The sequence below is a fragment of the Miniopterus natalensis genome, chromosome X (assembly GCF_054644295.1).
Source record: "Miniopterus natalensis isolate mMinNat1 chromosome X, mMinNat1.hap1, whole genome shotgun sequence".
Lineage (NCBI taxonomy): Eukaryota > Metazoa > Chordata > Mammalia > Chiroptera > Miniopteridae > Miniopterus > Miniopterus natalensis.
This window is the reverse complement of record NC_142103.1, coordinates 58,262,475-58,277,354: the sequence shown is the minus strand read 5'-3', so window position 1 is coordinate 58,277,354 and position 14,880 is coordinate 58,262,475. Positions and strand designations below refer to the sequence as shown.

General features: G+C 43.0%; 1 protein-coding gene across 6 annotated transcripts in view; it reads left to right on the top strand.

Moving 5' to 3' along the window:
* The window catches only part of DLG3 (discs large MAGUK scaffold protein 3), a 50,968-nt gene that overhangs the window by 20,476 nt on the left and 15,612 nt on the right, over positions 1-14,880 (top strand). For all 6 annotated transcript variants that reach the window (XM_087829474.1, XM_016207428.2, XM_087829472.1 and 3 more), the window contains one exon: positions 7,963-8,077. In XM_087829474.1, the coding sequence (XP_087685600.1) occupies positions 7,963-8,077 (115 nt within the window). The remainder of the gene's footprint in view (positions 1-7,962; positions 8,078-14,880) is intronic.

Genomic DNA, 14,880 nt, shown 5'->3' with positions numbered 1-14,880 from the left:
ACTTTCAATTCTGAGGAGACAGTTTTTCTGTCATTAAGAAGGTAGATGGCTTTGAGAGCAAAGTTTAAGAGGGGAGATGGATTTGGAGGCTTGGATAAGTGTCCAGTTTTTATTAGTGAACATTGTAGTTTTAGGCCCTGTTGATACTTTATTAGGCTATTAAATAGATCTTGAAACCTCTGACATGTCAGTGTTTTGCAGAAGTGGTTTGTGGTTTTTTGTTGGTCAGTTTTTAGCATTTTGGGGGTGGGTGGAAGGAGAAAGTTTTGTATTATTTTTTCTTACTTTAGTTCCTGATGAAGCAGAACTTGAGAACTGCAGTGTCCAGGTTTGTCCTGTAGGATCTTTATAGCAAGTTAACACATTCAATAAAAGTTAATTGACTCAACAGGGGTGCAGGTTGCCATGCTAACTTTGAGAAGGAAACAAAAACCACATCCACGAGCTAATAGTTTTGTAAAGGAAATGACATCACCACAAATGCTGGACATTAGATTTTAAAAGGGAGGGGTAATGGAGGATCTGGAAACCATGTTAGATGAAGAATGATTAAGGAAGTAGCAATATTTAGCCTGCAGAAGAATTAACTTATTTTGAATACATGATGGCCATTCTCTATCATGGCTGATATTATCCTGCCTTTTCCTGGTCTTCCAGGAAAAACCTTAGAAGTTGCTTTTGGGCCTTTTTCACCCTACATCCAGTCAGGTGTAAAATTTGGTTTATTCCTAGGTCCAATATATTTTTTTATTCTTGTTTCTTCTTTCTATTCTCAGTTGCTCCCATACTATGTCAGGCATTTGAAGTTATTATCTATAGTAGAATAGGTTCCTGGTCTCTGTTATCTTCATTTCTGTACTCCATTTTATATTACATTCTCAGAATAATCTTCTCCCAAACCTGGTTCTAACTGTATCACTTTCCTATTTAAACACTCAGTGGTTCCCATAGCTTAGTAAGAAAAGCTGTATCTCAAACTCTTATAATCTGGCCCCCAACCTTCCACCACCTCCCCTTCCCCTGTTCACACTTTACCTTCTAGTCAGTCTTATTCAGTAGTCTTGGAACATGCTCCAGGCTTTCCTAGCTCTTTGACCTTCTTTAAACGATTCCATCATATTATTATGAAAAAGAATTGATCATGTTTTATGTTTTAGATATGAAAATTCGGATCAGCTGGCAAAAGAGATGGCCCTTAGCCCAAGAATTTTCTCTTGAATAGTGTTGTCTAATAATTAAACAATGGAGAACTTCTCAAAATTGGACATACTTGAGTAGAGGCTAGGGGGCTAGCTGGTTTGGATGCTGTAAAAGCAGGGGCTACTTATACTGGGGGCTGTAGGGCCCAGGCAGAAAGAGAAAGCATGGTTCTCTGCTTTCAAGAAAATTAAGTTTACATGTAAGGCACCACACTTATTTGGGCAACAATAGCCATAGTGATTAATGTACGCGCACGCACGCACACCCTGAACATGTCATTCATTTCCTTACAATCTTTCAATGACTTCTTTCCATTACTTTTAGGATAAAAGAAAAAATCCTTACTATAGTCCACAAGCCCTTGCATGATCTGATACCTGTCTGTCTCCCTAGTCTGATCTCCTGTCAGTATCCCCCCACTTCCCTGTGATCCAGACATTTTGTACCCTCATGTGTGCTGTTCCTTCTGTCTGGAATGCTTTATCCACCCCTCTTCCCCTAGCTAACTCTTCATCCTTAAAGGCTCAGCTTAAATGTCACTTCCTCAGGGAAACCTTTGTTAACACCTCCTTCTTGCCTCATCTGCCTATCCCACAGTAGGTTAGATCACCCTGTTAGTCTCTCTCTTAGCATTTTCTTCATAACAGTTGTCACAATTGTAATTAAAATTGTAATTAAAGTTGTTTGTTTCGTGATTGTAATTTCTAGGAACTGTTTTGATTACCATTATGTATCCAGCAGCTCTCACAGTGCCTGGCACACAGTAAATGTTTGAATAAACAAATGAATGATTAAAACTTCTAGGATGAAAAAGAAAGGTGGTGAAGGACATAAAGGATGTTTTGTGTCAGGAAGGGGAGAAAATTCTAGGAGAAGGAAATAATAGCTAGGAATGAACAAGCTGTGTTCGAGTGTTCTAGCTAGGCTAGCTCACAAGAGGATCTGTGCAATGAGAGATGAGATACATAAGCTGGGAGTGACAGGAGGATGGTTGTAGCCATCTTTAAAAGTGTGGCTCAGTGGTTGAGCGTCGACCCATGAACTAGGAGGTCCTGGTTCGATTCCCAGTCAGGGCACATGCCCGGGTTTCAATGACTCATCATTGATGTTTCTGTCTCTCCCTTTCCCTTCCTTTCTCTGAAATCAATAATAATAATAAAAAAGTTTAGTTATTAAGTAATTAACTAGGAGAAGGAAATATTAAAGTAAAATACTTTAGCTGCTGTTAAGTTATTATAGATACTTGATCGGGGTAGATATTTCTGGAGGAAGATGGAGTATCACTTAGGTGTTAGGAAGAGCCCTTTGAACCAGCAGCTCCACCTACACACAGAAGGACCACCTTTTCTGTGATTATGCAGAGTGAACATTTGAGACTGCTCTTCCTCTTTGTCTATTCCAGAATACAATCTTTTTATTATTATTTTTAATCCTCACCCGAGGATATTTTTTCCATTGCTTTTCAGAGAGAGTGGAAAGGAAGGAGAGAGAGAGAAACATCAATGTGAGAGACACATATCAATTGGTTGCCTCCCGCATGTGACTCAACTGTGGATGAGGATTGAGCCTGCAACTGAGGTACATGCCCTTGGCCAGAATTGAACCTGGGACCCTTCAGTCCATGGGCCAATGCTCTAAACACTGAGCCAAACCAGCTAGGGCCCAGAATACAATCTTGACTTAGGCATAACCAGAAGGCTCATTAATGTGTTTTTCCCCAAACAAAAGATCAATCTGTCCTCAAAGGTAAATTCTGCCTCTACTTCCTCAGAAACAGAAAAGCTACGGGAAGCTTTAGAACAGCAGTTTATCCTCACTTATAGTCATAAAGGTTACAGAATGTTGGGGTTCAATGTGGTAGTGCCAATCAAATATTTTTAATATAATTTGACCCTGCATTTCACTTCTAGAAATCCATGCTATAGCAATACTCATAGAAATATATAGTGCAGCATTGATGGTAATATTAAAAATCTGTAAACAATTTAAATGTACATCAGTTCGGATATGACTGAATAAATTATGGTCTATCCATAATATGGAATACTACGCAGCTATTAAAAAGAATGAGGTAGATCTCTATGTACTGATATGGATGGGTTTCCATGACATACCAGAGAATATAAAAAAAGTAGATACATGTGAATCTGTTAGTTGTGAGTGTATGCATAGAAACAATATATATGGTTGACCCTTGAACAATGCGGGGGTTAGGATGCTAGACCCTGCGTAGTCAAAAATCCACGTATAACTTTTGACTCTCACCAAACTTAACTAATAGCCTTACTGATAACATAAACTTAACTAATAGCATTACTGATAACATAAACAGTCAGTGAACACATATTTTGTATGTTATATCTATTATATACTGTATTCTTACAGTAAAGTAAACTAGAGAAAAGGTTATTAAGAAATCATAAGGAAGATAGAATACACTTACAGTATTTATTGAAAATAATCTGTGTATAAGTGGACCTGAGCAATTCAAACCTGTGTCATTGAAGGGTCAACTGTACATGGAAATAAGTTTGGAAGGATGCACACTAAATATACTAACTCATTATTTCTAGGTAGTGGGATGGGGAAATGATACAGGAGTTTCTAAAGAAAAAAGTTAAAGATTTGTAAAAATCATGTGCTACTTTTATAATTAAAAACTGTAAACTCGCCCAGCCAGGTGTGGCTCAGTGGTTGAGCGTCGGCCTAGGATCCAGGCGATCAGGGTTTGATTCTCGGTCAGGGCACATGCCCGGGTTGCGGGCTCGATCCCCATTCGGGGGCGTGCAGGAGGTGGCCCATCAATGACTCTCATCATTGATGTTTCTATTTCTCCCTCTCCCTCTCCTTTCCTCTCTCTGAAATCAATAAAGATATATTTAAAACAACAAAAAAACAAAAAAAACTATAAACTCATCAACTTTCTTTGCAGGCACATTGGACAGAGGCCCCTTTAGTACTTTCCTTTCCTGTGGGATTTGCTATCAAATTGTCAGATTTTTTTTTTTTTTTTTTTTAAAGAGGGTAGGGTAACCCTCTTGCCCTACCCTCCATATGAGACACACTGCACATGATACTTACCTTATCTTTTTCCTGAACAAAACAAAACTCCATTTTGTAAGCCAAGACCAGTAGTTTCAAACTTTATTGGGTATCAGAATCACCATATTTAATACAATTTTTTAAAAGAATCACCTTGATGCTTGCTAAAAATGCAGATTCCTGAGCCTGTTCAGTAGGTTGTGAGTCAGTGTCTGGGGTGGAGTCCAAGATCTTTCAGAGGCAGCCCAGGTAGTCAGTGAGAAACTCTGTGTTTGGGGGAATGACAACTGACTGTGCCTCTCATTACTCTCTTTGATTAGCAAAGAGAAGGAGGGATGCGATGACTCACGATGGGCATCTTTGTGGGTCACAAATGGTTGAGTTCATCTGAATGGGAAAAATGAATAAAACACAGTTTAAGTAGACTTGAGATTTTAGTAGTAAGTGTTATTTCTTTAAAGTAGCATATTTGAAGTGGGCCCTTTGGGTTAGAGGCTGGTCTGGGGGGCTTCATAGGCAGTAACTTTCATATCATTGTTAGTTATGAGTGGAAGGGGAGGAGAGACTTTGGAAAATTGTGAGGTCTTAGAATTCAGATGATTTTTTTTTTATCCTCACCCAAGGGTATGTTTTTGTTGTTGTTGTTTTTTCCCATTGCTTTTCAGAGACAGTGGAAGGGAGAGAGAGAGAAACATCGACTGGGGACGGGGATCGAGCCTGCAACGGAGGTACCTGCCCTTGGTTGGAATCGAACCCAGGAACTTTCAGTCCACAGGCCGATGCTCTAACCACTGAGCCAAACAGGCCAAGGCTTATTTTTTTAAAATTGATTTTTAGAGAGAGAGGAAGGGAGAGAGAGAAACATCTACTTGAGAGAGAAACATGGATCAGTTGCCTCTCATACGTGCCCTGACTGGGGATCAAACCCACAACCTTTTTGGTGTACTGTACCCCACTCCAACTAGTTGAGCCACCTGGCCAGGGCCAAATTCAGATGATTTATAAGTGAAGCTTCTGTTCATGGAAAATAATGCCTCTAAATATTAAGATGAGGTGCTATGTATCTTAAGACTATTCTAAACAGTTTTTATGTTAGAATTCGTTTTTTCTTTGATATAAACAAAGTCTGTTAATCAGATGCCCCCTGTGGGTTATTAACATCTCAGAAGGGTGTTTAAAAAACATATCCCAATTGCTCCCAACAATTAACCTTGGTAAGAAAGTAAATGGGAATACTTCTTAACTACCTTTCCAAACCCTCAGTGAAGCTGGCAGCCATCAGTTAAATAAACCATTAGGTTTATTAGTTTGAGAACAAAAGCATCAACTTGGGCACTGTTTTCTAATATGCTCCTGATTTACCCAACAATCATTTATTCAGAGGCTATTCTGTGCCCTAGTGGACGTTAGATAACTGTACAAATAAAAGCCAGAAACCTGATGAGCATCTGGAACTCTAAGGGGATCATCTGAATGGGAAAAAATGAATAAAACACAATTTAATAGACTTGAAAGCTTAGTAGCATGTAGAAAACAGAAAGTGAATTCCTTAAAGCAATAGCCTTGTTCTCTTTCTGTAGCCTATTTTAAGTGGGCCCTCTGGCCCAGCATTATCAACCTTGGATTAGGAGCTTTGAGGAAATGGTGGTTTGGTGGTTGTTTTTTTAAAGGATTTTTTAAGTAACGTAGTTACTAAGCAACTGCTGTGACCTGCTGCTAAGTTGGAGTTCATCAGGCAAGTCAATTCCAAAGAAGGGAATATATAAACAAGTTGAGAGGGGGAAAACGGCTTAAGGTTAGATTGGGTGTATTTTTTCTGGGTTCAATGCCTATTTCTGCCTTTTACTTCTCTTCCCCAAGAAAGGGCTGCCTGGTCAGAAATCTCTTTGCCTCACCCTGCTCTCTTAGTTTGTGTGTGAGAAGGAAGGCCAGAAAGGAGCCGACTAGAGAGGGTCAGCGTGGAGGGCCAAGCCCTGGGGTGGGCTGGTGCGCAGGCCAGCTCTAGAGGTAGACAGCCCTGCTGCTGCGCTCTTGGGCAGTAGAGTGATTCTATGACAGATCGGTCACCACCCTCTACCTTTAGATTGGGACACCTCATTGATATTGATGTGTTGCCAGGTAACTGTCAGAACAGGGACATTGTCCAGCTGCTGTTTCTCTTTTTCTGCCCAACGTTTAATGGGTGAGTCAGTGACTTAACTACTTCCTGTAGGAATTCAGGGGCAGGAGTAGGTAATGAGGATAAATCACCATAACATCAGTGCATGATGAATGAAAGAGCACATGAATCTAACCAGTTGGCTTCATTGGTACCAGCTAAACAAAAAGAAACTTTGTTGAGAAGAGGTTATTTCCATCAGTTAGAACCCCATTCCCTCCCCTTTAGGCTTTTTAGCATTTCCCTTTATACCCAGCTGAAGGTCAGGTTGCTTTGCTGAGGGAAGGGGAGTGTCAGGTGTTGGAACAGGTGTTTTGTTTTCTGCCTGTACAGTCATACAGACTACATGGGGATACTTCTTGCCAGCCCTCCATGGTGCATGAAAATGCTTTTGTGGAATTCATTTTCCCTGGAAATGTGTTTGTTTTTTAAAGCAGTTCCCCCACCTTCAATCCCTAGAATAAAATTTGACTTCCTTTAAAATCAGCTGGTCATAATGAAGCATGCCTGTTTTCTACCATTTCCACAGCCTGTGCTTTAGTATATTCATTTCATGTGGCAATTATAGACCTGAAAAGTGTTGTGAAATTGTGTGTGTGTGTGGTGTGTGTGCATGTGCGTGTGTTTGTGTGTGTGTGTGAAATGACTATCATATTTTAAATGTACTAGGACAATGCCACAGCAAAGCAGCCTTATAAAAAGCCTTTTATAATAAAGTTATAATGACTAGAGTTAGTTTTCCTAATCAGGTTTTCTTAAATTTGGCATAAACCTATAGTCACCTTCACAGAGTGATAAGGTGGTCCAGGTGGTTGTGATGGGGTCAGTGGGCCTCCAAGCTGGGCCTGCATTTATGGTCCCACTGACTAGACGATTTGGGGGGAGGAAGATATTACCAGACCTCTAGGTTTGAGAGAATTTATGTTTTAATGTTTAATTGATGCTGAAGCCAAAGACCCTGTTTGTTAAAAGGGAAATAACCCAGGAGAGCTTTGTGATCTCCTTATCTGATTGTGACGTTTGTTTTAACCTTGGTACAGGGTTCAAATATCCCCCCTCAAAAAAGGCATCTAGAAACAAATCGGCTTCTTTGCCTAACAGTCATCTAATGGCCTTGGGTCCTATCCAGCCCCTCCACCCTGCTCTCAGGGCCATCTGTTCTCTGAAATCCTCTTTTTGGGAAATTCTCCTTTCCCATCTGCTCTCCTTGGGCCTTAGTGCCTGTTCTAAAGATTTATGAAGGCTCCACTGGAACCTCTTTCCAGTTATTTTTTTAAGGATTTCTGAGATTTCAAGGCAGATAAAAGCCTTTTCATTTGATATGTAGGAATGTTAATCCCTTTTCAGGTGTGTTCTTTCCTTCTATTAGTGTGGGGAGTGGAGAGAAGTCTGCTTTTCTGTGCTTGGAAGAGAGACTCTGCCTATCTAGGCAAAGACTGACTGGACTGGCTCTGGCTGCTTTGAGGCCAAGTGTCCTCTGACTCTGGGGCCACTGACATGTAGGCTCAGTGCCACTCCTTGGCTTCATTCTTTCCTTGCCCTTTCCCTTGTCTTCCTGACAGAGTACAGTCGCTTTGAGTCGAAGATACATGACTTGCGAGAACAAATGATGAACAGCAGCATGAGCTCTGGGTCTGGGTCCCTCCGAACAAGTGAGAAGAGGTCCTTGTATGTCAGGTGAGTCCCACTTCCGAGCCGCAGGCCTTGTGCTGCACAAGGGGAGCCGGCGCCAACCCAGCCCTTGTTTACCTAGTGGGGTAGGGAGTGTGTACTCCCAGCACTACAATAATACTTTGCACTTTATGCTCAGGTTGTGTACTTTCTGGTCAGTAGTATCTCCTGCCAGTCAGGAGATGGCTTGGCTTCTTCCTTTTTGCTCATGAATGACTCAGTATGGGAACATTTTAGTTTGCTCCAGTCAGAAAAGGTTATTGGGTGATTGTTGCTAGTCAGCATTCAAATAGCACTCTAATGTTCAAAGTACTTGCAATCTGTGATTTGAGCAGAAAACTTGGCACCCCCCCCCCCCTTTCACATATGCATAGTACGCCTCAGGCTTTGTATCCAAGCATATCAACTACCACTGGGTTCTGGTACAGGGTCTCTTTTAAGAAACCAAGGAACTGACAGGTTGTTGCATTCTTTTTTAAAAAAGAAACAAATTGTGTTTGCTTGCTCCCTGCTGCACTGGTCCATTATATCTGAGTAATGGGACATGGGAATGGGACATGTGACAGGATGGTATGCGTTCCCCAGGAAGGGCGGGTGGATATGCAGCTTTGTGAGTACTGCTGCTGAAAATTATTCCAAGATATTGTTCAAGGTTGAGCTTCTGACCCTCTAGGCACATTGTCATACTTTGTCAGGTCAAAGTACAAACCTCCTGGAGAGTTGGACTGCTAAATGAACACTGTGGCCTCTTGGTAGAATTATAGTTTCCTTTTTCTGGCCTGGGCTTCTTGGCAAAACTCCAATAGTTGGTGCAAGTATGTTGTATCTCTCCAAGGTTAAAACCCTTAGAGAAAGAGGTGGTAGGATTACTCCCCTGAGCTGGCTGCCTCCCTCCCTGGGTATTTAATGCTTACGTGTGGGGTTGTATCAAACTCTTGGGTTGAACTTTTTCAAGTGGCCTCTGATACTGGCTGGGAGGGTAGAAGGGGAGGTTGCATATACTAGTTGCTCAGCAACGTGACAACTGCTCTGTCCTTGGGGTTTGAGATGAAGATAGCCAACTGACAGAAAGGCTAATTGCAGTTCTTCTCAGGGTGCTTGATTTTTTTTTTTCTTCAGTTGGTCATTTGTCCCTGGCCCTACTGCCGGGAGTGGGGCTGAGGGAGCCCAGCTTTGAGCCTGAAGCCCACTAACCGCTTCATGGTTCTTTTCTAAAATAAGCCCTCAACTCCACTCCTTGTGTTTTGAGAGCAGCTTTCTTCACAGGTGCTGTACTCACCTCCTGCTGTGAAGGGAGGAGAGCAGGAGGAGGGCTAGAGTAGTCACCGAGATCTTTTTGGTCTCCTAACACTAGGGCACTGATGGGGAGAATCAGTAATGTGCTGAGGCCCCCTGCTAAAGGATAATACTTATGTGACTTGGTCAGGATTGTTCTGTTCCATGCTTTCAGCCCCCACAGATGTGGCACTACAGAGTGTGTGGGAAGCTACACACTCTTTAGGCAAGACAGTTTCTTCGGAGAGCTTTATATTTAGATTTCCCCTCTCCGCCTATCCTGTGTTAGAGCTTGCCCTGCCTAGGCTGGGGCAATGGGGTGTTAGCTACCAAGCTGGAAGACCTGGAACCCCCTTCTCTTGCCCCTCCCTCTGTGGAGGAGGGTGGAGACACACTCTGATTCTAGTGAAGCAGTTTATTCAGTTTACATAATTGACCCTTATCCTTATCTTGATAACATCTGTATCCTCTGAGCAAAGCAAATATGGCTTAGAATAGTGAACATTTGTGATCACTAGACTTAATTAAAAAATAATGTTTCCTGGCTGAAGCAATGACCTGAGGTCCTTTGCTAAGCTAACCCCTCTACTGGAGTCAGGCTTGTTCTATTTCCTTTCGTGCCTGTTTTGGGCCTTTCATTCTATACTTGGCTCCCTTTCTTCCACATGTAAACATATTCAACTTTCATCCATTCTTAAAAAGAAAAGAAAAAAATTCCCTTCATACCAGTAGTCCCTTAAACTACTGTCTTATCTCTCTTCTGCTCCCCACATTTGCCCAATTCTGTGCTAGGAAACACTAGTTCCTTGAGAGGTTGATGTAGTATTGTGTGAAAAATCAGTGGTTCAGGAAGTTGGGCAAGTGCAGGATTAAACAGGAAAATAGGGTTCTTCACTGTGATTAATCTCCAGGATGGATTTAGTAGGCAGTGTTTTCCCAAAAGATAAGAAGGAGCATGAGAGCCTTATTTGGAGAAACCTGTCTTAACATGCAGGTTGGGAAATGGAGTCGTCTATACTTGCTGCTGCTCTCTCTCCATCCATATCACCTCTCTTTCAGTAGGAAGAGAAGTGTGCGTTTGCTTTTCAGCTTGGTGGTGTGGTTCTAAGCAGCTCCGGAGGAGCAGATACTCAAGTCTTCCAAGGAGCAGTGGTGACCTCAATCGTCAAATTCAGTGACTGAGTCTGACTTCTGCCTTTAGTCTGACTTCTTCACCACACTTGTTTCCATGACTTACCTGCTTTTTTTCTTTAAAGGCTCTTCCTACCTTGCTGACCATTCCTCAATCCCTTTCATTAGCTCTGCCCCCTAAATGGCAATGTCATTTATTTCCACAACTTCAAATCCTTCCATTGTGTAAATGACGCCCCTAATTTTTTACTGAACTGCAGACATGCATAGCAACCACTTGCTGGACATGGGTGTGAGGCTGCCCTCCCAGTGGAGGGTGTTCAAAATGAACTCCCCATACCTCCTCCTCCTCATTTTCCTTATCTAAGTTAATTGCATCAGTCTATCGTGTGGAAAAGGGATTAGACTTGTTCTGTCACCCAAGGCAGATCTCAGCTCAACAAGAGGAAGAAATTGCTAATGATTAAAGCTGTCTGCAAATGGAATGGCCTACTTCCAGAGATAGTAAATTTGATCTTTTGTCACTGGAGGTGTTATGGACGAGGCTGGCCAGCCATTTGCCTGGGTGTCACAGAGGGGCTTAAAGGTAAAGCAACAATCTGGACGTGACCTGCTCAGAAGCTTTCAGTAGTTCCCCAGTGTCTTTTGGATAAAGGGGAACGAACCTTCAGGGAAAACCCACTACACATCAGGACCTTTGTTATTCTCTTGAAATTGCTTTTACAATCCTTTTAATGATATTACAAAGTAGACATTATTATTCTTGCTTTGCAGATGAGAAAACTGAGACTCCAGTTAGACAGCTAATAAATTCCCAAATTAGAATTTGCTCCTGGTAGTTCAGAATACAGAGGGTGGTTCTCCCAGCATTTCCCAAACTTGCTGATAGGAGTCAGTTGTCATGCTAGTGAAAGTACAGATTCACAGGCCCCTCTTCTGTCAGGTTGGGGAAATGTATGTTTTTAACAAGCAGTCAGGACACTCAGGAATGACCACTTGTGTGTCACAAGAGACATTTATTTGTTTCACTTGAACTACTGAACATTAACTGTCTTTAGCTCCTACTGCATGGAAAGTAGTAAAGCACAGGGCTAGGAATATGGGCCTGCTTGCAAGGGTAGATTCAAGGGGCCAGAAGCTGTGGTTCCTGCCCTCTGGCAGCTTGCTGTCTACACAGAAGACACTGAGCCACAGGTGGTTAAAGTGAAGGAACCTGTTTCAGGTGGGGTTTCACCTCATTCTTTTTGCTGTTGTTTCAAACCCTTATGACATGTTTCTCCTGCCTTCCCTTCCCCTGAGTTTCTATCTTCCTCTGGTGTGCATGGGGTTCCAAAGCTGTTTTGAAGCAAATAACACGCTCTTACAGCTGCACAGAGGCTATAGCAAGTGAAGGCCTAGGGAGTGGCAGCTGTATGAACCAGAGGAGACAGGATTTGGGGAGCAGGGAGCAGGAGGAAGAAGGAAAAGTAGTATTTGCAAAATGAAACTTGGTTTTAAAGTCACTAGTGACTTAATGGAAAGGCCATCCCCACCCTTCACCATACTAGGATCCTCTCTTAAGTGGTATAGGCAGAATGAGCAGAGCCCCACTTTCTGCCCGGTGTAGGCCTTTGCTGTGCTGGTAAATTTACCTTCCACACTGGAAAAGTCCACAGAAATATGCCTGTCTTGAGCCTCTTGCTCAGCATCGGGTGGCTAGGTGTTTAACTCAGTCCATTCAGACGTGAAGGTAGTAAAAAGACACAGGGTAGGTTAGACTTCCAAGTTCTATACTCATATTTTATTTATCTATAGAATGAATGAATGAAAGACCTTGAGCTCCAAATGTTACCGAGAGGCTTAATAGTACATTTGTAGAAATAGCTTTTGAAAGTCCGTTCTGGCTATCCTGCCTGCATTCTTTGCAGCCACAGGACAACATCAGGCATTTTGGGAATCCCAGCGCCCTGGCTGGCCATCTGCCACCCCAGTCTTCTTCCCACTCTAGGAAGGAAATCATGTTGGGGCATTTGTAGTCTCGATTCAAGAAACAATGTGAGAAATATTGGCTTGATCATCAAAGGCATCTGGAGAATGCTGCTTCTTGTCAACAAGCAGACATGACTTGTGCAACTTCCCTGTGCTTAGCCCAGGGTGATGCTTGGGGGAGCCTGACTTGGTGTTACTCATTAATGAGTTTCCATAGTGGATTAAGATGCCAACGAGGTAGTATTGGCAGGCTTCATTATCTGATAGGATTTGGGGTGATGATGATATGCATCTGAAAAAGCCACAACAATTTATGTAGTGTTCAGGGCTACCAGAGGGTGGGGCAGAGTTTCCAGAATCAGTGATTCTGGAACTGCCAAATGCCAGTCCTGGACCTGTGTTCAGAATACCCTCAGCTGAATGCTCCTCCAACTTCAGAATTGCCCTCTGAGGCCTAAGACTTTGAGACAGACTAAGGAGAACAGTGTGCTTCCATGCTGTCCATGTCCCCTTCCTCAGGGTGCACAGGGAGGCATGGTGTGCCGCCAACTGTACTGTACCTCTTGTGATGACCCATCTTGTGTCTACCTGAGTAGCCAAGTTTGGCCTTTTTGGTGGTGGTTCAGAGATTGCTGGAAATTTTAACTCTCACACTGGGGTCAGGGGTTGATGAGTGATTGCTGTGTTATAGCTCTCTGCATGTTTTATATTGAGCAGGCAAGAGAGGAGCTGCTCAATTTTCAAATAACATGTGCCCTTTATCTGGTACTTCCTGTACTAGATAGCTCAGGCTGCTTTAACAAAATACCACAGACTGGGTGGCTTAAACAACAAACATTTATTTCTCACAGTTCTGGAGGCTGGGAAGTCCAAGATCTAGGTGGTGGCAGATTCAGTGTCAGGTCCGAGGGCCCCCGCTTCCTGGCTTGTAGATGGCCACTTTCTTGCTGTGTCTTCATGTGGCCTTTCCTGGGGGTATGAAGAGAGGGGGTAGATGGAGGGTGGATGAGAGGGAGGGGAAGAGAGAGAAAAATTCTCCTGTCTCTTCTCATAAGGGCACTAATCTTATGATGAGGGCCCCTGCCCTCATCTAAACCTAATCACCTCCCAAAGGCCCCACCTGCTAATACTATCGCCCTGGGGATTGAGGCCTTCAGCATATGAATTTTAGGGGGACACAAACATTCAGCCCATAACACTGACCAAAGGAAGAAAGCAATGTCTTAGACCCCAACTGATATGGAGGGAAATACAGTGGGAGAATACTGGGAGGTTGTTCTGTGCCCTCCCACCTTGGTCTGGTCTCATCTGCTATTTGGGAGCATTAGACATGGCCTTGGTCCTCAAAGGGCCTCTCCTTTGGCGATAAAATATAAAAGATATAAAAACTGCAAGAGTTAAATAGCAATAAATAGAAAATAGAAAGAAAGGTCACTGCTAAATACATAGTATGAATTTGGAAGAAGGAAATTTGTAGTGGGCAGGGTCACAGAGAAGGGTGGGGACTTGGGTTGGGCCTCAGAGGAGCTGCCCAGGGCATAAGGAGCCTCCCAGGCCAGGCAGATGGCTAGAGCCACAGGCAGAGAGCTGGGTACTGGAATGGTTGAGTGCATTGGAAGTAGCCACTTGGCCTTTGAGGCTGAAGTGCTCTTGTTTACTTTGCTTTGAGAAACCTGCCTGACCAGTTTTCTTGAGAGTTTCCATTTTCTTGGCATTCCTGTTCACTAAGACACCAGGCTGTGCCAGGTACTTGTGATTTCTCTGGATCTTGCACATCCATCTCTCACAATTTAGGATCAGAAGTGTAGAGACTTTGGCCTGGTAATCTATTTACTTTGGGCTGATTATATTCCTGCTTTCCCATTGGGCAGTGGGGTCCCAGTTAAAAGGAAGATTAGGCCAAATGTCCCAGACCACGTGCATCAGCCCTGTGAGCAGGCACACAGCTCTTAGGGGATACTTTTTGAAGGTCACCACTTCAACAACATGTCTTGCAAGAGCTTTGGCAATGGTTTCTCCTTGGAAAGACAGGCAGCAGTATTTACAGCTGCCATGCTACAGCTTAGCTTGGGACCTTCAACCTGCAGACCCTGGGAAGAGAGCATCTGCTTTTAGTGCTGGCGCGACTTGGCTCCAGATTGCCTACTTTCTCTTTGCTTTTACATGCCACAGGTTCCCTGGGCCATGCTCTTTACTTAGCTCTTAAGATAAATCAGTATTTTTCTGGCCTAACCACCATGTTTGAGAAGTGGCAGGGAAACCCAGGACCTGACTCTCCCTGGCTTCACAGAGGTGCATGGCCATAACCAAGGAAGAACATATTCAGGGTTCAACAGTCATCTTTCATGTAACCGCTCACTGTGACCTTAGGCTGTTTTCACAAGCTTTGTTCTCTCTTGACACAGTGTTCCCACCGACCTGACCAGTCCTTAACT